At 34.8% G+C, this 24,077-nt stretch overlaps 3 protein-coding genes and 1 long non-coding RNA gene across 11 annotated transcripts in view; 3 read left to right on the top strand and 1 right to left on the bottom strand.

The window, feature by feature from the left end:
• The first annotated feature begins 1,187 nt into the window (after positions 1-1,187).
• LOC108196094 (metal transporter Nramp1) lies at positions 1,188-9,817 on the top strand. Of its 3 annotated transcripts, none has more exons than XM_017363195.2 (14): positions 1,188-1,305; positions 1,618-1,761; positions 3,431-3,509; positions 3,651-3,691; positions 4,821-4,899; positions 4,994-5,098; positions 6,183-6,292; positions 6,387-6,568; positions 6,731-6,800; positions 7,009-7,182; positions 7,283-7,387; positions 8,024-8,155; positions 8,633-8,728; positions 9,315-9,817. In XM_017363195.2, exons 2-14 carry the CDS (start codon positions 1,642-1,644, stop codon positions 9,654-9,656), a joined length of 1,635 nt encoding a protein of 544 aa, XP_017218684.1. In that variant the 5' UTR covers positions 1,188-1,305; positions 1,618-1,641; the 3' UTR covers positions 9,657-9,817. The 3 variants fall into 3 exon arrangements, with proteins under 3 accessions (XP_017218684.1, XP_063937075.1, XP_017218685.1); XM_017363196.2 differs by lacking the exon at positions 1,188-1,305 and adding an exon at positions 1,342-1,513; XM_064081005.1 differs by lacking the exon at positions 8,633-8,728.
• A 330-nt stretch (positions 9,818-10,147) lies between these two features.
• On the bottom strand, positions 10,148-13,477 carry LOC108196096 (cinnamoyl-CoA reductase 1). Its single transcript, XM_017363197.2, has 5 exons — positions 13,252-13,477; positions 12,674-12,828; positions 12,357-12,542; positions 11,338-11,690; positions 10,148-10,585 (listed from the first exon to the last, which is right to left on the bottom strand). Exons 1-5 carry the CDS (start codon positions 13,370-13,372, stop codon positions 10,387-10,389), a joined length of 1,014 nt encoding a protein of 337 aa, XP_017218686.1. The 5' UTR covers positions 13,373-13,477; the 3' UTR covers positions 10,148-10,386.
• Positions 13,478-18,038: 4,561 nt separating this feature from the next.
• LOC135148082 (uncharacterized) lies at positions 18,039-20,741 on the top strand. Its single transcript, XR_010285958.1, has 3 exons — positions 18,039-18,189; positions 19,066-19,117; positions 19,216-20,741. It is a non-coding gene; the product is annotated as an uncharacterized LOC135148082 (long non-coding RNA).
• Positions 20,742-20,820: 79 nt separating this feature from the next.
• Positions 20,821-24,077, top strand: part of LOC108194947 (probable nucleoredoxin 1) — a 39,684-nt gene continuing 36,427 nt past the window's right edge. For 2 of the 6 annotated variants that reach the window (XM_064081289.1, XM_064081285.1), the window contains exons 1-2: positions 20,821-21,099; positions 21,401-21,450. The gene's annotated coding sequence lies outside the window, so the exon portion shown is untranslated. Of the gene's footprint in view, positions 21,451-21,915; positions 22,070-24,077 lie in introns of those variants that run through there. The other 4 variants (XM_064081288.1, XM_064081284.1, XM_064081287.1 and 1 more) reach the window with 3 other exon arrangements.

The raw sequence follows: 24,077 nt of genomic DNA, 5'->3' as shown, positions 1-24,077 counted from the left end.
AAAATGAATTTTTAATTTTCTTTATATAATGATGTGACAGATAGATGGAATTATTATTAAAGTCAATGCAGCAAATTAGATTTCAATAAATTTCAACCACATTATTTGTCAAAAAAAAATTGAAATAATTTATATGTATACCCAACATTTTTCTAAATACATCGTTCATTTTAATATACTCACCCAACTTATCTCTCTTGTTTCCTCTATATTTTTTTAACTGACAACCATTTCTTCAATTGCATTCAAGGCTAGAGATAAGATACATATCTCTTTCCATGTCCCTATAATAATATATGTTTTCCTTTACCTAAAATTAATTATCATATTTCAACTTTTTTTATAAAATTAATCTGAAATTTAGAAATCATTTTTAAAATTTTGAAACATATATGTTAAAAAGCTTTTTTTTTTGAATGATAGAGGTTTTCAGTTTATAGGTAAAGATAAATTTCAATCAAATTGAAAAGTTAGTTTTCTAGTTGGCATTAATATTGGATAAAAATAATTGAAAAGTTTACTGGAAAAATAAATTAAATGTTACTAGGAAAAAAAAAAGAAAAATGAATTAAATAAAAATAGAGATATGGAGTATTAGTTAAACACTAGAGACAAATCAAATGGACAGAAAAGAAAGAGAGAATTGAATATTGGATTTTATTGAAAGAAAATCAAAAGAGGTAGAGTGAAAAATTTGTCAGCTGTTAAAATTAAAAATTATTAGTATGGATTGGGATTTTGAAGCTTTTTTTTTTTCATTCACGAAATCTGAGGGTATTCGATTGAGATTTTTGAAATCCATTAAAATTTTGAGGTATTCAATTCAGATTTTAAATTATATTACAAAATCTGGTGGTATTCAATTAGGATTTTAAATTATGTGATGATATTCAATTGAGATTGTTTAAAATCTAAAATCTGATGGTATTCAAATGCTGATGGTTTTTTTGAATTTCATAAAATGATAAATTTTATGGCATTTTCAGTGTATTTTAAATTTTTTGAAATCCCACCAAATTTCATAAAAATTTGAAGTATTGTACTTAAATACTATTAACTCTACAACATTTTATTAAAAATACGCACAAAATCAAAATCGTACTATCTATTAAAATCTCAATTAAATATCCTGCTAAATTGTATCATCTCAATTAAATACCCTGCTCAATTAAATACCCTGCTTAATTGTATGAATCAGTTTGCAGCTGTTGACGTCCCGGACAGAAATGTCCTCTTATTATAAATAGGCAGGAGCACGCAACAACTTCTATAGCACACACAGAGAGTGGCAGACGCAAAGAGAAGGTATTTCTACAAACCCAATTTATCGCTGAGCTTTTCACACACGCTGACACGCACACACCTTCTGCACTCTTATCGATATCAAAGAAACCTCTGATATCAATCTCTAACACTAGATACTATATTAAAAAAAAATATCTATATATTAATGTAACAGATTTTGTTAATCATCTAAATTATAGGATTCTGTTTGCCTGAATTATAGTACAGGGTGGTTACACAATCTATTATATCACATATAGATTTGCTGATTGGAACATTCATTTATAAATGCATCATCTTCTTCTTCACTCACTATCTGAATTTTTTATACAGAAGCAGAGCAGAGTTTGATCAAAGATGGCGGGCTCGGCTTCTTCACAACCGCAGTTTATGTCTAGCATGAACAATATGGGGAATTCTTCGTCAAATGAACCTCTCATGGAGGATTCTGATGTCAATAAAATTGTTGTTCCTGAGGTGATTTTGTTTACGCTTTGTGCTTTTTTTGTTTATGGGTTTTTTTGGATGTACTATGTCATCATGTTTTTCTTGGACGTCTAGTGATGATTTGCTGGGCAAAGATTTTGTGTTTAGGCCTAATGACATGTGGAAAAAATTAATCGATTAGTCACCCACAAATTATCCCAACGCAGATCGTTAAGTGCCTAATTCTCCCGACCTCAAGGTGTTGGTTGGGGGGGGGGGGGGGGGGGGGGGGGGGGGGGGGGGGGGGCTTGGCTTACGAGAATCATATTGTTATTCTAACATTCTCCTCACTCAAAAGCCCGAGTCTCCCACGAACCTGAGCTGTGATACCTTGTTAAGTGACCAATTCTCCCAAAATTGTTGAGAGGAGGCTGGAGGGCTTACTAGGATCATATTGTTAGAATAACACAGATCATTATTCTTAAATGGAGTCGATATTCATGTATGAACAATTGCACATGTGTGTGTGCTGTTATTCTTTCTAGGACTGAAGTATGGGTCTCTGACTGACAGCCCATTTCATTAGCTTTTGTTTTTCTGATGTGTGAATTAGAAAAGTGGTTAAAATGTGATTGTCTCATCAAATTTGAGTTAGAGCAAGTGCAATGCAATGACTTAATTACTTGCACTGCTATAATTTGGAACCACATATAAATAAATTTAAAGGAGTTTCATAATTGGAAGCAAATATGCATAAATGCATACTTGGTTCCAGATTTGCAACCAAGGATGACCATATGCATCTAGCCGAATTATGAATTAACCATAAAAGAAATGCAAGTTGATGTACTTCAAATTAAAGTGGGCGCGGTTGTACAAAAAGTTAACTAAATTTGGAATTATTTGGTTACAAAGTGCAACTAGCATTGGAGGACAAGTTCTATATCAGCACCAGAAATCAATTTCTATTGCCATATCATAGCAATGGCTATAGCCAATTTGCATCTTGGTTTACTTGCTCTTACAAGTCAGACAAGTGCTCAACTAAACACTCCTTAAATGTGGGCTCAAAATAGAAAACACTCCTTAGATACCCTGCACCTTAGGGGGCGAGGGTTCAAAACTCAGTGGACAGTTAGTATATCTGTAATTAAGTAATTGACAGCAACTATAAAAAATCTTTGAAATTAATTGGCCAGGTCAGTTATAACAACCATAAAATATCCCCTTGTTCCAAAAATGTGAAAATATTGGTTACTCTATACCTGACCTGAACAATTTCTAGCTTAGATTGGTTTTTTAGTGAAAGTATTCTTATTATGTTCCATAACAGATTAACTGAATAGCAAGTTTTTTTGGCTATGACAGATATCCAAATAATCACACACCTTTGTTCCATTGAGTCTCAAACCCTCAACCACTTGTTACAATTTACAAGGGGAGGAGCACTCACTAGGCTACAATAACAGTACTGCGGAGTAACAAGTCTTAAATATAAAGATATAGTATGATAATATGATCTTTATTTATAGCTGCTGCATATTTACTCCCCACATTCCAAAAGGGTATTCATTTGCAGTTTTAAAACCAGCTGACTTCATACAAGTTCTAAATTTGATGTCATCCACAATATTGCAGAAGAACAAGGTTTTATGTTTTTAACACATTTAACAAACTGTACCATATCGTGTATGACCGTAATCTACTCTTTCATATGCAGAGGACAAGCTGGAAGAATCTGTTTGCCTATATGGGACCAGGATTTTTGGTTTCTATTGCATATATTGATCCAGGAAATTGTAAGTTCATTATGTTGAAGCTTATTTTGGAAATAGAGTGTATTTCATTTCCCAACTGTCCTCTTCTTGTACAACTCTACGGGTTTGATTTCAAATAGAATGAATTTCATTTCCTTACTGTCCTCTTGTTCAATTCTACAGTTGAAACAGATCTACAGGCTGGAGCAGATCACAAATTTGAGGTAAACATGTCCTATCTTAAATATAATGTGTAATGGACATTCTTTGTGCTTGTTGAACTCCCATGAACTGGATTTTTGTAGCATCTTTTAGGAGTATTGATCAACTACATCGTAAGTCGTCCAACTACCATGTACCTAGACCTGGCCAAACGAACGAGTCGGCTCGTTCCGGCTCGTCTCGACTCGCATATAAACTCGCATAAAACCGGTACCGTAACGAGACGTCCAGGACTCGTCTCGGCTCGTAGGAATAGACGAGGCGATCACGAGTTATGAATACTGAACTCGGACTCGTATTCGTCTCGTATCGCCCGTTACGTCACATCTCGTGAACGTATCGTCACGTGCAGCCGTCGCGAGTCCGTCTCGTCTCGGCGAGTCCGTCTCGTCTCGTTCGTCTATATATATATTTTATATATATGTTATGTATGGTTTACTGCTTAATTGATACCAGTGTCGAATTAGCGGAAAAGAAAAAATAAACAAGTCAATGCATATAAACTGCACACATGTCACATACTGATACAGGGGGACAAAACATGAAAAGAAAGGCTAGCTAGTTAGCCTGGCCCACTGCACAGTAAATAAACAGAAGCTGCAGTCTGTAGAGTAAATAAACTCGTGGCGTGACGAGTTGAACGTGCGAGTCACCGCACCACACCATATATTAGAAAAAAAAAATATACACAACTCGTCCAACTCGCCAAACTCGCGAGTTGGACACGAGTTTAATATCTGAGATTCGTCTCGGCTCGTCTCGTCTCGCTAGCTTTACACGAGACGTCCACGAGTTCACCTTTCATCAACTCGTCTCGCCTCCGACTCGTCTCGTCTCGTCACGGGACGCCCGTATGGCCACCACTACATGTACCACACCCTTACTGTCAGTATAAGGATTTTAGGACCAGAAGATAATCTAATGAGAACCATTATTGGGAAAAAGTAGCATCAATAACATGTTTCCTGTCTATAAAAATTCCTTCCTGTTAAATGTTAATGTACATGAGAGCTTCTCTGTACATGTAGACCATAATTATTATATACATATTTAAGTAAAACTCAATCTCCATAACAAAACAATTATATAAAGGTCGAATTATTTATCCTTTGAGAGTTATGTTTCTTGTAGCTTCTCTGGATCATACTAGTGGCTTCAATTGCTGCCTTAATTATCCAATCCATGGCAGCAAACCTAGGAGTTGTAACAGGTTAGTGATGTCATCAAAATTTCTGTCGTGTATGTTCATAATTCTTAGTTATCAAAGAATCTACTATATATGTGTGCACATATATACCCTGTAGGCAAACATTTAGCAGAGCACTGTAGAACTGAATACGAAAAGGTGCCGAATTTCATTTTGTGGATTCTTGCTGAAATTGCCATAGTTGCGTGCGACATTCCTGAAGGTACGGACATTCTTTGTTTAAATATTTTGGTTTATAATTAGATCTTCATATTCAGGTGGGGCTATATGTGCTAACATGCACTCGGTTATGTGTGATAATTTATAAAGTAAAATACCTGTTCAGCTCAAGAGTTTTTGCGATGCTGTGCCTTTCAACTTAGAGCTTGTACTGCACACCATGTTGTGTTTTTTTTTATAAAAATCATTATATTGATAACCAACATATCCCCAGGCCTATTGCCCATACATTTGAATTTATACTATTTCTCTATGTTACTTCTTCTATATAAAAGTATAAAAGTATAGTGTTATGCTAGGTTGAATAGGTACTAATAGACTGTTATCTGCAATGTGAAGATATAGTTTACAGTAATACTGTAGGCTGTATAGTGTATCCATGTTTATTGCATAACGATATATGTGATTACTCATGGATAGCTATAGACTATATATGTATAGCTTTATGATGTAGTGAACAAGGATCTCTCACTTTTAAGACAAACCATGGTAATTTTTTATAATGGATATTACTATGGTCCGTAATTTTTGTTTTCTTATTCTTATTTGTCTTACTGATTATTTAGTAGAGCGTACATTTTCTTGGGCCTAGTAATATGGTGGCTATGGTATTCTGAAGCAAAGTGCTCGTTTCTGTAGAATAATAAAGAATTTTACACTGATAAAACAAGCAAATAATTTGCTCTCTTGCGGACAAATTCCTTCCGGACCTTTGTAAATTTATGAGGTTATAGGCACTCTGCCTTGACACTTATATGGATGTTACTGGGAGATGTCTATAAACAACTTGTGTTTTGTTACCCGAGTATGCAAATTATCCAGATATGAGTTGATGAAAATATTTATCTATTGTACACATACCACGAGGCAATGTATATAAGAATCTAATAATCATACAATCATGGAATGAGTAAAGATATATTAAAGATTGGTCTATGTGGAATAACTGTGCTTGCATTTAGTCTTTTGGGTAGACATGTATCATGCTGGACTCATTGATCACACAACGTATATAAGTAAGTATGTTTACTTATGAATTTTTATATGTCTCTTGTTTTTATTATCAGTGATAGGAACAGCATTTGCTTTGAACATGCTTTTTCATATACCAGTGTGGATTGGCGTTCTTCTCACAGGACTTAGCACATTGGTTCTACTAGCATTACAGCAATATGGGGTATATGAAGTCTTCTAAAGCACATTCTATTTTTAGCATATCATTTTATCAGTATCATAATATGCTATATTGTCTTTATCTCTGATGCTGGCAGGTGAGGAAACTTGAGTTCCTGATTGCTTTCCTGGTATTTACAATTGCTGGATGCTTTCTAGCAGAGCTTGGATACGCAAAGCCAGTTGCTTCAGAAGTCTTATATGGACTTTTTGTTCCTCAACTCAAAGGAAGTGGTTCTACCCTTGTGGCAATTTCACTGCTTGGTGCCATGGTTATGCCGTAAGTGCATATTTATGCATGTATACAAAAAACAAACACAAACCACACACGATTCATTGGGTTTTTTTATTGCTTCATTAATGAAATATGTACACAAACCACACATGATTTATTGGGTTTTTTATTGCTTCATTAATGAAATATGTTTTGCAAATGCTGCAGCCACAATCTTTTCCTCCATTCAGCTCTAGTGCTTTCCAGAAAGGTACCAAGATCTGTGAAGGGCATAAAGGTGAAGTCTTCGTTCTTAATAGATTACTTTGTAGAATCTATTAGATATGCCTCATTTACAAAAAAGTGTGTTATTCGTAACTTATCTCAATATCAACTAGAACCCCATCAATGAACATCCTTAAATCTTACTTTGTGATGCATATCAAGCGGTAGATGATTAGATAAAAACACTTGTACTGCACTGAAATTTATTTACTGAATAACAGGAGGCTTGCAGATTCTACATGATAGAAAGTGGAATTGCTCTGGTGGTGGCCTTTCTGATTAACTTGTCAATTATTGCAGTAAGTGGTTCAGTTTGCAGTTCTCCGAATTTGAGCCCAGATGATGTGAAGAGCTGTCAAGATTTGACTTTAAACAGAGCATCCTTTTTGCTTAGAGTATGTGATCTGTGGTGTTGTATGGTGGTTTATCACAACTGTTTTAGGAGGGAGTAGAATTTAAGATATATAACTTATTACTGATTATTTAATTTTGCAGAATGTTTTAGGCAATTGGAGCTCCAAACTTTTTGCAATTGCCTTGCTTGCCTCTGGGCAAAGTTCAACAATAACTGGAACTTATGCTGGCCAGTACGTAATGCAAGTATGTTTTTTACTCTTTTTTATAAAAAAATCTTTGTTCTTGAGTTTGACGTTGTATTAATCTCACGAAAAGAAGCTTCGGTAGACACTCCAGGCTCATCTGGTGAAATTAATTTATTTTTTTAAAGTTGATCTCACTGCCAATATAGCTTGATGTGACACAGTCACATATACTTAACTGAGCAATAGCTTAACTTTATGGTTTTTTAGCTTTGGAATATGTAGATGTGGAAGCAATGTAGTCATCAGATAATGATAAAGAGATGCAAATACTGCTACTTATCTGTGTTACATTAACTAAGTACCAAGTAAAAGCATACTAAACAAATTATACTACTTTACTTCATATACCTTGCCACAACTATGAGCCATTCTTTCTAATCTAGCTAGGCATTGTTGTAATCTTTGCAAAACTTAGTACTGCCTATAAAAGTATGTTGACTTGTATTAAAAAGGTAGAAAGGGTTCCATTATTATAGGAGTTTGTAATTTTTGATTTGCATTCTTAATGATAAAAAACAAACATGTATGGTTTATATCTCTATATATATGAATGCATAGTTTTCCCCAATTTCGGTGCATGTGTAATACTTTTTGCTTTCTAATTACTCTCTCTCAAGAATATAATTCTCTGCAGGGATTTCTTGACTTACGACTGAAGCCATGGCTTAGGAATTTATTAACTCGAAGTTTGGCTATTGTCCCTAGTCTAATTGTTGCACTCATAGGTGGTTCATCTGGGGCAGGGGAGCTGATTATAATTACATCGGTATGTTTTACCTGATTATAATCTTATTAACCTCCGGTTAAAGGTCTTTGTGAATTATTGACGCGTGCAAATATATATAACATCAAATATATTTTAATAATAATATTAGGACTTAGCAAACTTCTTAACTATTGACTACCATTTGCCCTGTGTGTATTTATTTAGGGCCATCATCTTTTTCTTAAGACAAAATATTTGTAATTTTTTATGAAAACTTTCAGATGCTAGAAATTTTAATTTTAACTACCTTTTTGTTTGTTGGGAGTGAGGTGGGGTAGGGTAGTAAGGATGAAAAATGAAGAACAAAATGAACTGCAGAAGTTCTACCAGGTTGTTCGTTGCGTCCACTACTTGGTACTTATTTGGTGTAAAAATAGTATCACGGCTGCCTGCTTCTAGGAATAAATATTGACGCAGTACAATTTAGCTTTGTCTATTTTAGTTATTGAAGCAAGCTAACAGTATTGTTTTTTCCAGATGATCTTGTCATTTGAGCTCCCTTTTGCTCTTGTTCCACTTCTAAAGTTCACAAGCAGCAAGACAAAGATGGGGTTATATGCCAATTCTATTGCGGTAAAATTTAATGAGTTATACTATAAGATATGCTGTAAAAGAAATCTGAGATATAAGCTTAACTATATAGGTCAAGTTATTAGTTGCTCAAAACTAAGAGCAACTCCAATGGGCTCCTCAAACAAGCTCTTAACTCTAAAATTTAGGAGGATATGAAAAATTAGAGCTCCAATGGGCTCCTAATAGCTCTTTAAAAATTTAAGAGCTTCCTCTCTCTCTTTTCTTTTAAAGAGCATCTAGGTGCTCCTAACTTATTTTCTTTGAATAAAATAATGACTTCCTTCTATTTCTATTCACTTCTCTCTCCAACTTTTCTCCCAAATAATAATAAAATATGAGTTAAGAGCAACTATAGAGAGTAACATTGGAGCTCACACATTATTCAATGTACTAACTCACTAGGAGCCACATTTTATATTATTGTTTAGGGAATGATTTAGGAGCACCATTGGAGATGCTCTAAATAATTATTGACATGTTTCGTAAGATGTTGCATGGTTAGTTACGACTTTCTAATTACATATTACAAGCTAATTTCACTTGAACTTTAGCAAGTATATTCTGAAGTGAATTTATGTTAATGCAGCTCGCAGCAACTACCTGGATAATTGGCTTCCTAATAATGGGCATTAACATATATTTCCTGGTGGACAAGTTGATTAGTGTGCTAGTTCATAGCCCCCTGAAAGTCGTGGGCAAAGTATTTTGCGGAATATTAGGATTTTCAGGCATGCTGCTTTACTTGGCTGGGATTGCATATCTGATTATACGGAAAAACAAAGAAGCTTCACATCTTTTGGCACTAACAACACCAGAGAGTCGACAGATGGCTAACGAGGCAGGCAATGCATCAGTGTATAATTTGCCCAGAGATGACATAGTGAGCATGCAATTACCTCAGAGGACTACAACTACCGATGTCGACTAAGGAATGGCTGGTCGGTGATTTATCAAGTTAATTTACTTAATTTCTACTAATGTAGTTGCTTTATTAGCTAAATAATAGCTTCTAGGCACAAATCCGTGTTAAGAGTAAAGCCACTTATAATAAGTCCATATATGCTAAATTTAGAGTACTTATCTTCCCAATGTTGAAAATAATTACCTTGGCAAAAAAGAAAAAAAAAAGATTATAATTTCGTTTTTGCTACTTATGTGCTCTGTTGCATTTTACATTAAGGATAAACTATAAAGATTGAAAGAAAATTCTTTCCCATCAGGTCCTACCCAACAGTTTCCTCTCTTTTTCTAACAAGTAGCTTTCATTTTTGTCTGTAATTGAAAACAGTTTGTCTTCATTGATATTCCTATGTAATCTGTATGTAATGTTTGTTTAGTGCAGAATGTGTATTGTATAGCTTTCGGTTATAACATCATAATCTTTGTGCAATAATCAAAGAAGTTAAGAAAGAGGAGTGGTTAGCAAATGACATCAGATACAGAAGGATGCCAACTTCATTAGCATAGAAAAGATGCGAAAAGTCTGGTAAATAACGTACATACTTTTCCAACTTCATGACCAATTTGGAGATGGTCAAAAATACAAACTAGAAGTATACAGATTCCCAGCATTGATTATATGTCAAAACTGCATTCCAGTCATTTTTAGTCGCAGTTCTAGGAAGAACGAGGCACGGTGTGCCCCAGGTGCTAGACGGCTAAGACTGGATTTGAACGGGTTGAACATTAGCATCTTGTTGTTGCTGGGTTGGGACTGGGAGGTGACCTTTCTCCTGCAAACTCTTCACAGTTTCATATAGGCATTGCTTCACCGGTGTGAACTCGAACCCCAAATCCTTTAGCTTTTGGTTTGAGAATTTCAGTGGTTTTGCTCTTGGCTTAACTTGATCAGAACACCTGCATTACTTAACAGTTAATATAATCGCACCTTAACATTAAGTACTACATTCATACTATATGGTCACAAAATTTCAGTTGTTTATTTACCAAGACAAATTTGACAACAGTTTTGAAATATTGTCATACTAGTCAATCTGGTAAGTGAGTTTATCAACTTTTAAACATTCCAACCAAGAAAATTCGTATCATAGAAGTATGGGTTTTAGACTACAATTACAGGGAATGCAATGTTTTGTGGTTCATTCTGGTTACACCAGCACCACAAAGTTGAACCATAATTTGATGTTCTGGCCCATATTTAGACTGAAATACCTAGCAAGAAAACTCATAATGGACTAATATGTGGTGCTTGTGTAAAGCAAACAAGGGAAAAAAGCAAATGTAGTGGACTGATGTGTGGTGCTGGTGGGTAGGCAAATAGAGCACGACATAAAAATAATTTAAGTGGACAATGTCTAGTCGAATTTACAAGTTAATGAAAAATAATTATATTCCCTTGTCTATCTTCATCCCTCCTTATCACTACTTTATTGTTGTATTATAGGATTGGAGTCCTGTTCAATGTTCCTCCGTTTTAATTGTTTTACACGTCTGTAGTTGGTACACCTACTACCCCCATCACAGTAATAAGTCAAACAGCCTAATGACTCATGCCTAATCATACTTTGTGATGTTACTATTTAGAAAACAGAATGAAAACAGGTAAGAATATAGCAAATTGGCACATGGTAGCATTAGACCAGACTTACTTGGTAGGAATGGGATATTCTGGAAAATATTTTGCCAAAATTTCGACAACGTCACCACGGTGAAGCGAGCTCTCGGCACAGAGGTAGCGTCCGGTGGCAGACGGATTCTCGAAGAGAAGAATGTGTGCAGCCGCAACATCCTTAACATGGACATAGGCCTGAACTGAGTTGGCATAAGTCTTGGCTGAGCCGGTGAGGTATTTGAGGATATGAACAATGCTGGCATTAATAGTTGACTGCAGAACTGGTCCGAGCACCAGAACTGGATTAAGTGCCACCATGTCTACTCCTCTCTGCTTAGCCTCTTCCCAGGCCGCTTGCTCTGCCACGGCTTTACCATAGCAATACCAGTTCTGCATTTTAAAGATTGGTGGGCCAACATCATAACTAAATCCATTACAGACTTTTTAAAAACTAGAATAACTACAATTACATTAGTTTATATTTGAACTTGAAACCACAGACATGGTACAATATAAAACTCTCCCACATGGATATAAAATAGATCATATATCATTAACTAGTCAGATTTGAAGATTTGAAGGCAGGAGGCAATGTACCCTCCATTTTAGACCAATCGTCTCTACCTTCTCAACTAGTACAATTTGACCCCCTAAAGAATTACAAGTACAATTTTAATAGATACATGTGCATTTTTTGCCATTGTTAATTTGTTATCATGGGCTCACAAAGAACATGTGCCTGTATGTCTGTTTGATATCATATCTGGTGAATGCCATATTGTCATAGGATGCCTTATCGACCTTGCATCGTTGTGGCATCCAGGAGCTCCTTATCAGCGCCATGGCACCATACTGCCATGACAACTATGAATTTGGCTCACCCTCAACTTTTTTTAGACTAATTAAATCAATTATGATAATGGAAGTTTCTTAATTGCCAATTGTTCTCTACTCATTGCTAAGTTATGGTTATTGCTATTTGAAGACTTGTTAACAAACCTCGATAAAAATAAAATACTCTCATTCCACATAAATAGTGAAGCATTAGCAACTCACCCTAGTGTTCTTGCAGAATTCAAGATCACTCCAGCAACTCTCATCAATGACCTCATCAGGGCTCCTGTTCGCGGACATGTACACTGCCCCAATAGACGAAGTAAAAACAACCCGACGAACTTTGGCCTCCGCAGCTGCAACTATCACATTCTTAGTTCCAATTACTGCTGGTTCAACCATTTGTTCCTTCAGTTACATGAACGCTTAGTTTAGTCTCAATCAAATCAACAATAACTAATCAAAACCAGGAAATACCAATATAGTCTATAAAATTCTGTACGAAAAATACTGAAAGATGAGACAGATAGGATAATTACAGGATCATCAGTGACCGGAGATGCGGTGTGGAAAACACCATCGCATCCATTGATTGCTTCACGCAAACTTTCATAATCAAGTAAATCAGCTTTGCATAATATTAATCTCTCCTCCGCTCCTTCAAGCTCTCTCAAATGACCATTCTTCGGATCAGCTGCGTTATGATACCATCCACAAAAAATTACCGTTGATTAAAAACAATACAAAGTAAACATTTCAACTTTAAATGATATAGCCCAAGTGAATTCTCTTGCTCATGTGCTCCCTCAATCAACACTATCACTATCCAATACAATCACCTCACCTTAATGTGAAAACTCATTATATATATCAACAAAACTCTCACCACACGTTTTTCTTATCCGGCCTAATTTATGAGCATTACTAAAATGTTAATCAAAAGTTCACAAATAATAATCTTAGCACAAAATTCGCAATCCTACCACAAATAACAACTTTTCTATCGGTCAAAAGGTACTCCCTCCGTCTCACCAATTTTTTACATCGGGTTTGGGCAAGGACGTTAAAAAATATGGAAATACGTATAAAGTAGTGGAAAAGACCAGGGAAAGTGCACCTGGATTTCTGACAGTGCCTCGAACAGTATAGCCCTTCTGGAGAAGCAACTTAACCAACCATGAAGCGATAAATCCGCCAGCGCCGGTGACGCAAACAACTTGACCGGAAGCAGTAGGCATGCTTAATTTTCCGATGATGACAGTTACTGGTAATAAAAGACACAACTCAAGAGCACAAAGCAAGCTTATATTCGCTTTTGGCTCTTGTTGTATTAGTCAAGTGCGTCCGCTTTTTATACAGCCACAAGTATTTACCCTTTTTACCTTCTCACCAACTACCGGTAAATATTCACTTATCTTTCTTACCGCGTCCGTGGGTGGCCCGCAACAACCATGTACTTGATCGTTTCTTTTTCAATGGGGTTGTTGAGGTGGATCTTACGAATGTCATAGCTTTGACGCGTATCATAATTTTTTATTACATCTGGAATTACAAGAGATGCTTGGTCAGTTTTATAAATTTATAAGTTAGAAGTAACGGCGAAGAAACACTTATTTTATATTTATTAAACTTATTCAAGCGCCTCATAATGTAGTAACTTATTTTTAATAAAACGGTTTGGCTAGTGTGTGCCCATGGGCACATGCTAAGCGCGGAAATTTTTGTATTTGGGAGATTTTGATTGGTGTGGTTGGTGTATTTGCAGGGGGTCCACCATTATCATGAGATAGGAGCCAATCAAAATGATCCAAGTACAAAATTTTCCGCACTTAGCATGTGCCCATGGGCACACCAAGAAAAACCGTTAATAAAATTACTTACTATATTTCAACTTATTTATGATAAAAATATTTAAATGTATTAATTTCTAGTAAACAAAAACTATTAAATATGTATTAAATATTTTATTAAAAATTATTCTATAACTGTGAAATATTTTTTTTTTATAATTTGATGTTGAGCTCAGTTTTCGCACGCCTGAATCAGAGCGGAGAACAATTAATATACTTGTATCTATGGAGATAACATTTCACTTATTTCCGTGCTTTCGAGCGCAATCCAACCTATGATTTTAGAGTAAATGTGGTAATTGTTTCGTTTCGTATATTTTCGTTTCGTGTATTTTCGTGTTTCGTATACTTAACTTGTTATTGATTTCGTGTACATAATTTGAAATCCGTATCCGATTCGAAACGTTTCGTGTACTTTTCGTGTATATTATATATAAAAATATTAATATAATTTTAATCAAAAAATAGTTTTAATATATATTTTCTTGTATAATTTTATTAAATATGAATGATATATTTATGCTCGCATACAATTATCTAAAATTTGTTAATGTATTTATAATATGTATCTACTTATACATAAAAAAATATATTTATTTAACACAATTATATATTTAATATATTATAACATATATATAATAAAATTTATGTACAAATATTTTCGTGTACTTTCGTGTATTTCGTGTACCCAAAATGAAAACCCATATTCGATACAAAATCTATCGTGTAATTTCTTGTTCGTGTACTTTCGTGTTTCGTGTATCAAAAATCAAAATTCATATCCATTTTCTTCGTACCATTTCGTTCGTGTTAACGTGTTACGTGTCAAATTGTCAGCCCTACTTTAGAGACGATAAGGTCTAAGCTCACAATTTTCGCACGATATAAATCTCTAATCGGATTAAATAAGTTTAGCCGGACAGGAGATTAATGCATATTCATTCGTACAGTATTTTAAGCACCCGTCCTGCTCGATTGGGCGGCTGGGGGAGCCTGCCTTCAATTTCACCATGTCTTCAAAAAATTTTAAACCATTTTCAGTGTTAATTATCATTTTATATATATATCTAGTAATGTTTAAGCTAATGTTCAACGCTGCATGTCCAAACCCAAAAATCCTTAGCTAAAATTATTTATGTGATATTTAGATGACATTTCATATATTATTTAAAAATTATATAACTCCAACCCTCCATCCCCTTATGAAAAATAGGTCAATTAGGTTTGGTTTGATATATTTGTTGAAACAAGTGATCACTTAGATATAATTTTACACGAGCACAATTATAAATAATCTTATTGGAGAATATATATATATGTCTTCTTAGCAAAAAAAATTACATAATCAATTTAGTCAAAAAACTAACCGTTATATATATTCCTCTTGAAGATACTATAAATTGTTGATTTTAATATTTTAATTATTTTAATTAGTGTCGCACCAAGAAATCTCTAGGACCATTCCATTCTAATATGGGTAACTGGTACTCCCTCCGTCTCTAAAAACGTTTCTCGTTTGAAATGTCGGCACTGTTCATAACACGAGATAAATTACTAATTTACGTCTAATCTATAAGATAAAATATAGTAATGAGTGATCTTGTTGGATTCGTATTTATGAGTACTTTAATACGGTGAAGGTTTTATATTTAATACTAATATAAAATCAAAGATATTAATAATCAAAAGTGTGTATTGGCAAACGTGAAAAGGACAAATGAGAAAAGTATTTAGGGACGGAGGGAGTATCTAATTATCTATGATCACGAGTTTAAAAATCTTTCAATGAAGTTACTGTAAGTTATTATTATATTAGAAACTTGCTGCCTTTCAACTTTGACTCAACTTGCACCCAGAAACTGGGGAATGATTATTGATCCGGACAATATGATGGGAGTGTTTGGAACCGGCTAATAAGTTCGGCTTCTGAAGTTATAAGTTATAAACAATTATTTGTATGTTTGTGTAAAAAGTCGGAAAGTACTTATAAAAAGCTACAAATACTGGTTTTTGTTTGATGGTTTCTACTTATTTACCAAACACTTTAATCACTTATAAGTCTTAACTTGTTTCTGACTTCTACTTCACCTCTTTACTTTAAGCAAGAATCACTTATTTTAAACTCATCTAAACGGGCCGATATCTCGGCATTCGGATTATCTAGTATCTCAATTTATATCCGGTTATATATGATATATATCTTATATTCATTTGAAAATGATCAAAATATAATAGAAAAATTAAATTTGGATAAAATATGATTCTAGATATGAGCACTATATAGCCGCTCAAATTAAGTCTCATATCATTTTTCATAATATGATCCTATCTGAATATGATCCATAATTCATATTTAATCCGAATTCATATACGGGTTATATTTTTAATCTATTAAATTTGTAAGTAAATAGTCATCATTTTATAAAATTTTAAGATTTCAGAGTATTTAAGTTCAAATCTTCATAAAATATGATTTATTCGCCGTGACAGTGCATATCATTTTCATATGCATTTAATAACTTATATATACATACATATAACTATATGTTTTAATTTATAGTTATTATATTTTTAGAGTATCATGTTTATTTAGACTAAATAAAATTTATTTGAATAACTAAAATAATAATGAAATATTGACCCGAAAATTTTAACATTAAGAATAAGAATGCACATACTATATAGACATCACAAACCAATACATTCAAATTTTTACAAAATTGTTCTAAATGGATCAGACACATTTGCATAAAAGAAATATTTCATTTCTTGATTCGATGACTCTCGGCATTAACTTGTTTTCATCATATACGTGATTTCAGCATTATGCATTTATTTTTTAATTTTTTCTCTTCAAATATATGTTATGGAGTTACCAATATATCATCACAGAATGCGCTATTTGCAAGTGATTCATATATTTTGCTCGATAAAAATTTAGAAATGTATTGTCCAATTTCCTCCACATGTTTATGGCGAGAACCATCACTTCATGCAATTTTAGACTTCATGTATGTCTTTAAACATCAACTTTCATATTTATCAATAGGGCATTATGTACATAACAATATCTTTAACTTGCTATATGACAACTAAATTTTATAAAATTAAATTTTTTTACATTGTGTGATTAATCATTTGTACATAACTACATATGTTAATTTTCGATATAATGATTATGCACAACATTTTTTTGGATGGTGTGATATAGTGGTATCATAATTAATAATTAACTTTGTTAATATGTATCACTAATTGTTAGTGACTCATATTTTGCCATAAAGATACTTGAGACTTCTTAACATAGCCAATTTCTTGATTTAACTTTAAGACTTCTCGATGAAGTATTAGTTGTACATGTTAATATCATGTCTCGACAATTCTCTTCGATATTAGTAACACACACAAACACAAACATATAATGAATATGATAAATTATACTAATAATGGTTTCGTGTGGTTCTACTAGCTTCGACCTTTGATGCCACCTCTTGTTCTTCTTCCTTTTCAGCAACCAAAACAACAGTTTTCTCTTTTCTTTGATCTTTTTTCATCTCTTTATTTTGTTGAATCTCAAGCTCATAGGTCTTTAGAACCCTACATAATTTCTTTAAAGTTCATTCATTATAGTTGTGAGATTGTCTTGGTGCAACTTTCATGGACTTTCATTCTTTCGACAAAATCTTTGGAAACATGAGATTTGAGTCTTAACATGAGACACTCGTCCATACATCTTCAAGACATTTAGAAAATCCCGTAAAATATATAGTTAGAGTTTAAGAACTTGAAAAATCACTCAAAAATTAATGAAAATATTGTGATTAGGCCGTACATCTTTGTTCACTGGTTAATGATGTAATTTTTTTTTGTGTATAGTCTATTTGTAATTTATAAATTAATCGGGTGTCTAGTTTATTGGGCCGACATCTAGTTACTTGACTGTCAATTTTGTTGGGTTGGGCCCTCGTTTATAATTTCTTTTCGGCTTTGATTTCAAGTAGAGCTGGACCTATATATATACGGGAATAAAAGTAGGTTACATGAAACCCTTTCTTCACCTCATCCGCCGCCGCTGCCTTTTTTTTTACTTCATTCACCATCACTCTATTTCATATACGCTTCATTTTAAATTTGAGATGGTTCAATTTAATCATACCAAAGATGTCGAAGATGATCAGAAGATGATGACGATTCCCTATCAACAGGTTTGATGTATTCTACCGTTATGATTTGTTCGTTCAAATAGTTATAGATAAATTTGTTACTCGTTTTGTGTAAATTGAAATTTTTGTTTATTCTTCTGTGCCTGTTTCAAGATAATCAATCTTATATGATTAGATCTATTACTTTTTTTAATCTAGATCTATATGTTACTTAATCACTTTTAATTGAATCAACATTTGAATAGATATGTAATTATCTCATTTGATAGATATTAAAGCAGGGATGATAATTTTACCCAACCCGTTCTGACCCGATTGGATCTAACTGAAACCGGTTTTTTTTTATCTAGATCCAGATCTGGATCTTATTTTTGAACCCGTTTGAACCCGAAAAAGTTTGAATCTAGAGCTGGATCTCGGGTATTACGAACCGAGACCCGACCCGAAACCCGATTTAAAACTGATCGGAACTCAAAACCCGAAATAAACCCGATACAAAATAATATATGTGTGTGTGTGTGTGTGTGTGTTTTTAAATGTATAGTATATATATTGAAATATTATGAATTATTAGCTATGTATTTTAACATTTTACTTAATTTTATATGCGTGATACGTAATTTACATTCATTTCACCAATATTTCATTTTTCTTAATTATTGTGTATTAAATAATCAAAGTATAATAAAAATATATACGATAAATTGAATGATTGTAAATTATTAAATTAACATGTTTCATTTATTTACTGTACCAAGTGAAATATGCGAAACCCCTTTTTTATATTGCCAAATTTAAAAAAAAAAAAATCAATCATCACATTTTTATAGGTATATAATTTTTAGTTATTATTTACTTTTTTCTTTAAGTATTCGAGTTAAATTTGACTACTTTCTTCTTTTTGATTTTCTGATGCAGGTTCCCGAGCGCTGAAGCTGATTCTTCTCGTCCAGAAATTCTCATTGAAAATGTGAGGATCAACAAGATCTATATGGTTATAATGCATTTCTTGAGGAACAGAAGCAAAGTGTTTGAGACTGCAGAAGCTAATATTATCTATTCTTTCAGTTACACCCCTGTAAAAGCTAATCTGATGTTAAAAATCTTTCAAAATCCAATACAGGATTCTGCTTCACATTGGAAGAATAGGACGACAAATTCCTCTGAGCAAGGCGCGCTTGTCCGAAGCAAATTGAGGCTAGATGGGGTCAGTTGGTCCATTGTTTACAGTGTAATCTCTTCTACCTCTTTCATCCTGAAACTTATAAGTTGAATGAAGAAACTCGATGTTATTGTCTTACTGTTAATAATCTATTTCTTCTCCAGGTTGCTTCTGGACAAAGGATCAAAAGGAGGACATTGCATGATGTCCAACGAAAGAATTCACCAGCACATGAATTGAGTGATCATGTGGTCGAAGCAAGCAGCATCCCAGTCAATGTAGGTGGGTGCAGGGTGAAGGCTGATAATGCACCCATAGTAACCTCCATTATAGCCGGGTATGGTGATATTGCTGCACACTGCATGCTCAATTCAGCTGTCGCGAGAGCATCAATGCTCGAGGTGATATGTGATATCGTCAAGAGGCTTCAAAGCAGGAATGAAGCTGAGACCATATCACATCTCGAAGCAATGGAAACTGAACTGTGAGATGCAGAGGCAGCTAGAACTGGACTCTACTGGCTGCAACACTGCTTGACAAAGTTCCATGAAGCTCACGGGAAAAGCCCCTTGATGCTTAACCAAATGCATTCAAGCCTTAAGCTGGTTTCAAAAGCTGTTGAAAGGAATTTGGCAGCTGCTCAAAAATGGGCCAGGGAATCGGAGAGCTGCTTGCGAGCATTGGCTTTGGTTGGGAAAAAGTTTCGTGAAGACATGTCCCAGCATGAAGCCAAGGACAGTGAGTAGCGTAATCCCCTAAATTGGCAGGCCAAGCTGTGAGCCCTGGGATATTGGAATTAGATTTTATAGCAAACATGTGTGGTTTCGGAGTTTAACTATGTTGCAAAATGTTTTTCAAATGGACAAATTACATTTTACAACATAGTTATACCCTGAAACTACACATGTATGCTTTATATTCTCAATCCAACATCCCAAGGACTCGCAGCTTGGCCTGCTCATTGGGGGGATTACGCCACTCACTTGCTTTGGCTTCATGGAGGGCCATATCATCTCGGAACTTTTTCCCTACCACAACTAATGCTCTCAAGCAGCTTTCGGACTCCGTAGCCCACTTTTGAGCTGCTGCCAAATCCCTTTCTGCAGCTTTGGAAACCAGCCACAGGCTAGAATCCATTTGGTCAAGCACCTGAGGGACTTTTCCCCTGAGCTTCACGGAACTTTGTCAGGAAGAGTTGCAGCCAGGAGACCTCAATTCTAGCTGCCTCTGCATCTCGCAGTTCAGTCTCCATTGCTTTGAGATGCGATATGGTATGTGCTGCATTGCTGCTTTGAAGACAATATCGCATATGACCTCGAGCATTGATGCTCTCACGGTGGCTGAAGTGAACATGCAGTTGGCAGCAATGTCACCGTACCTGGTTATAATGAAGGTTAGTATGGGTGCATTTGCAGCCTTCACCCTGTACCCACCAACAATATCGACTGTGATGCTGCGGGCTTCGACAGCATGATCACTCGAGTCATGTGCTGGTGAATTTGAATTGCACATCATGCAATGTCCTCCTTTTTGTCCTTTTTCCAGAAGCATCCCGAAGAAGGAATAGATTATTAACATGAGTAAGACACTCACGTAGAGTTTCTTCATTCAGCTTATAAGTTTCAGGATAAAAGAGATAGAAGAGATCACACAGTAAACAATGGACCAACTCATCCCATCTGGCTTCAATATGCTGCGGACAAGCACGCCTTGCTCAGAGGAATTTGTCCTCCTATTCTTCCTATGTGAAGCAGAAGCCTAAATTGGATTTTCACAGAATATTATCGAAGGTAATTTTTACACGAGCCAACTATAAAGATGCATTATCTACTTCTCCAGAGTTCCTAAATTTCTAACACTTTGCCCCTAGTCCTTAAAAGAGTGCATAATGACCAAATAAACTTTGTGATCAGCATCCCCGGAAACATCATCAGTCAATTTTATGTTCTACACCATCTTATCTTACACTTAAAAAATATTTAACCTGATGCATTAGTACTTCACATACCTTATAAGTTATAACCTTTGTCCATCTCCTAATGTCTCAAATTCCTCGTACATGCGGCGGCTGCATTTCTGTATGCTCCAAAGCTAAGGAGGTTGTTCCAGGATTGGTGGTTCTCCGACAATGATACCAAAAGGTTTGAAGTTTACTGTTTCACTAATCTTGCTTTCTTTAAGCAAACAAGTTTTGATTTATTTACTATTATCTCTTGGCAGATTTGGAATTACTTCCAGAAACAATATTTTGCATGGAAAAGCAATCTCTAAAGAGGATATTAATGTATCAACAAATCAAAAACTGATCAAGGCCATATCTAGTGGATATTCATGAAGCATGATCATTCTTTTGATGATCAGAATCTTTTAGCTAAAGATGGAAATGGCTACTGAGAATAATGAACAGCCTAACACTTTCAAGAGAAAGAAGTCTATATATAGTAATCCCAAACTATAGACTTCTTTCTCTTGAAACTGTTAGGCTGTTCATTATTCTCAGTAGCCATTTCCATCTTTAGCTAAAAGATTCTGATTATCAAAAGAATGATCATGTTTCATGAATATCCACTAGACTAAATGAGAACCCTCTGATCCAGGAATGATAAAAATTAATGTTGATGCTGCTATTGGTGGGAGTAAAGAGGGTACCAGAATGGAGTTGTTGTTTGTGATGAGTCTGGTACTATTACCAGGGCTAAGCTCCTTGTTTAAGTATCTCTTATGATGCTCTTGTTGCAGAGCTTTTTGCCATTCAAGCAGGTCTTTCACTTGCTGCTAGGGTGTTCGAATTGTATTTTGGAGTTAGATTTTTGTAATGCATTGTCTATAAATTTTCTCTACTTCACCAGGAACTAATGCGGTTGCTCGCACTCCATACTAGATTATCACTCCCTCTTGATACTCTCAAGGTTTTGATGATGACACTAACAGCAAGCTAATAACATGAAACTGATATGTGTTAGCATGCTATCAAAGGTTGGTTATGCGGACTAACAGTATTTCAGGATGTTAGCATGATTATAGCTGTCAGCAAGCTTACAGGAATATTTACAAGCTATCAGCAGGCTTACAGCGTGAACAGAGAAACAATCGGATAAAGATCAAAGTCTATTTTCAAGGAGATTTAATAGGAAACGACTTTGTAAGGATTCTAATATTTATATATATCTGATATAAATATTAGAGCTCAGTTTTATAAAGAGTTTTCATTCAAAAACGTTTTCCTAACTAATAGGAGATTTTATCTCAAATTGATCTTATCTAAAACTCCTATCTAGTTTCAAATCGTTGGATTTTATTCTTTACTGAGATGATTTCAAACGTGTTTTATCTTTTACTCAGTATTATGTCATCCAAACGTTCATCATTCAATTCAAATTTAAACGTGAGGTTGTTACCAAGATCGTTGGGAAATTTGTTGGATTATGACCGTTGGTATGATGTATATAAATTTGTGTGTGCTTTCATTTTCGGTAGAGAACAAGTAGAACACACCAAGCTTTCTGAAATACAACTCTTTACATTGCTAAATCTTTTATTGAGCTCTAGTACTTATATTCGTATATATATCTATATTGAGAGTTCATAGTTTCGGTTGTATTACACTTATTCATTGTATTGTTCAAGGTGTAATGTTTTGTTGCTGTGTATCGAGCTTGTGAAACAAGGGAACAAGGGGACTAGTTAGCTAGAAGAGTATACTTGGGAAGTATAGGTCTTGGAGAGCTTTTGGTTCGTGGTTCAGGGGTTTCAGCAGGCTGATAACAGGAACAAGGGAGAAAGGGAGTTATATTATTGAATCTTGTAATCGTTGATATTATTGATTAATAATATAATCTCTTACCAGTTGGTAGGGGACCAGGACGTAGACCATTAGGGTTAGGGGTCGAACCTGGCTAAAATTCTTGGTGTTGCTAGCATACTGCTTTACATTATCTGCATTGCATTTATCTTATTAGCAGGCTAACTGTTTACTCTGAAAATTAACAGCAGGCTGTCTTTGACAGATTAATTTTTCGGTAACTTATAAAAATCGGTTAGATTAGCCATAACACCTATTCACCCCCCCTCTAGGTGTGTAATTTCAATTGGTATCAGAGCTGTGTTTGTACTAATACTTCTGTAACAGGAATAGTATCGATCGATATGGCTGATAACTTTCAGGGAAAGTCCGATTTTAGAGCTCCTCTCCTCACGGGTTCTGACAACTACAACTGGTGGAAAGGCCAAATGGAGGCTCATCTATCCAGAGATCCCCTAATGCAAAGAGTTGTGCAAAGAGGTCCTTATGAATATCGTGATAGCGATGGCAAAGTCAAGGACGTTGATGTTCTCACAGCGGACGAGCTATCAAAGGTTGCTGCCAATGGTAAAGCAAGGAGTACATTAATCAATGGGCTGAATCAAGCTGAATATGACAAGGTCTCTTCTCTCAAATCTGCAAAAGAAATTTGGGATGCATTGGAGACATATCACGAAGGCTCAAAGGCATTAAAGAAAGTCAAGCTCGGAAAGCTTATGAAAGAATTTGGAAGCTTTGCTATCAAGAAGGGAGAATCCATTCGAGAAAGCCAAGCTAGATTCCAAGTCACTCTCAACAGTCTTGAAAGACTTGGCAAAAAGATTCCTCAATCGGAAATCAACATGAATATTCTAAATGCTGTTCCATTCGAATATGGTGCCAAGGTCACAGCATTGGAGTCAGCTCTTAACATTGATACTATGGATCACCTGGCTATATTTGCTGAGTTGGAACAATTTGAAGCTA

This window comes from Daucus carota, chromosome 7, assembly GCF_001625215.2.
Source record: "Daucus carota subsp. sativus chromosome 7, DH1 v3.0, whole genome shotgun sequence".
Taxonomy (NCBI): domain Eukaryota; kingdom Viridiplantae; phylum Streptophyta; class Magnoliopsida; order Apiales; family Apiaceae; genus Daucus; species Daucus carota.
This window is presented reverse-complemented; position numbering and strand designations above follow the sequence as displayed.

What these genes read in the sequence shown, in the direction of transcription:
- LOC108196094 (XM_017363195.2), top strand. Translation starts at nt 1,642, where the DNA reads ATGGCGGGCTCGGCTTCTTCACAACCGCAGTTTATGTCTAGCATGAAC. An exon ending in GAGCAGATCACAAATTTGAG is followed by an intron (nt 3,692 to 4,820) that starts GTAAACATGTCC and finishes TGTTTCTTGTAG; the next exon opens with CTTCTCTGGATCATACTAGT. An exon ending in GATCTGTGAAGGGCATAAAG is followed by an intron (nt 6,801 to 7,008) that starts GTGAAGTCTTCG and finishes ACTGAATAACAG; the next exon opens with GAGGCTTGCAGATTCTACAT.
- LOC108196096 (XM_017363197.2), bottom strand. Translation starts at nt 13,372, where the DNA reads ATGCCTACTGCTTCCGGTCAAGTTGTTTGCGTCACCGGCGCTGGCGGA. An exon ending in AATTCTGCAAGAACACTAGG is followed by an intron (nt 11,691 to 12,356) that starts GTGAGTTGCTAA and finishes TTTAAAATGCAG; the next exon opens with AACTGGTATTGCTATGGTAA. An exon ending in GAATATCCCATTCCTACCAA is followed by an intron (nt 10,586 to 11,337) that starts GTAAGTCTGGTC and finishes TAAGTAATGCAG; the next exon opens with GTGTTCTGATCAAGTTAAGC.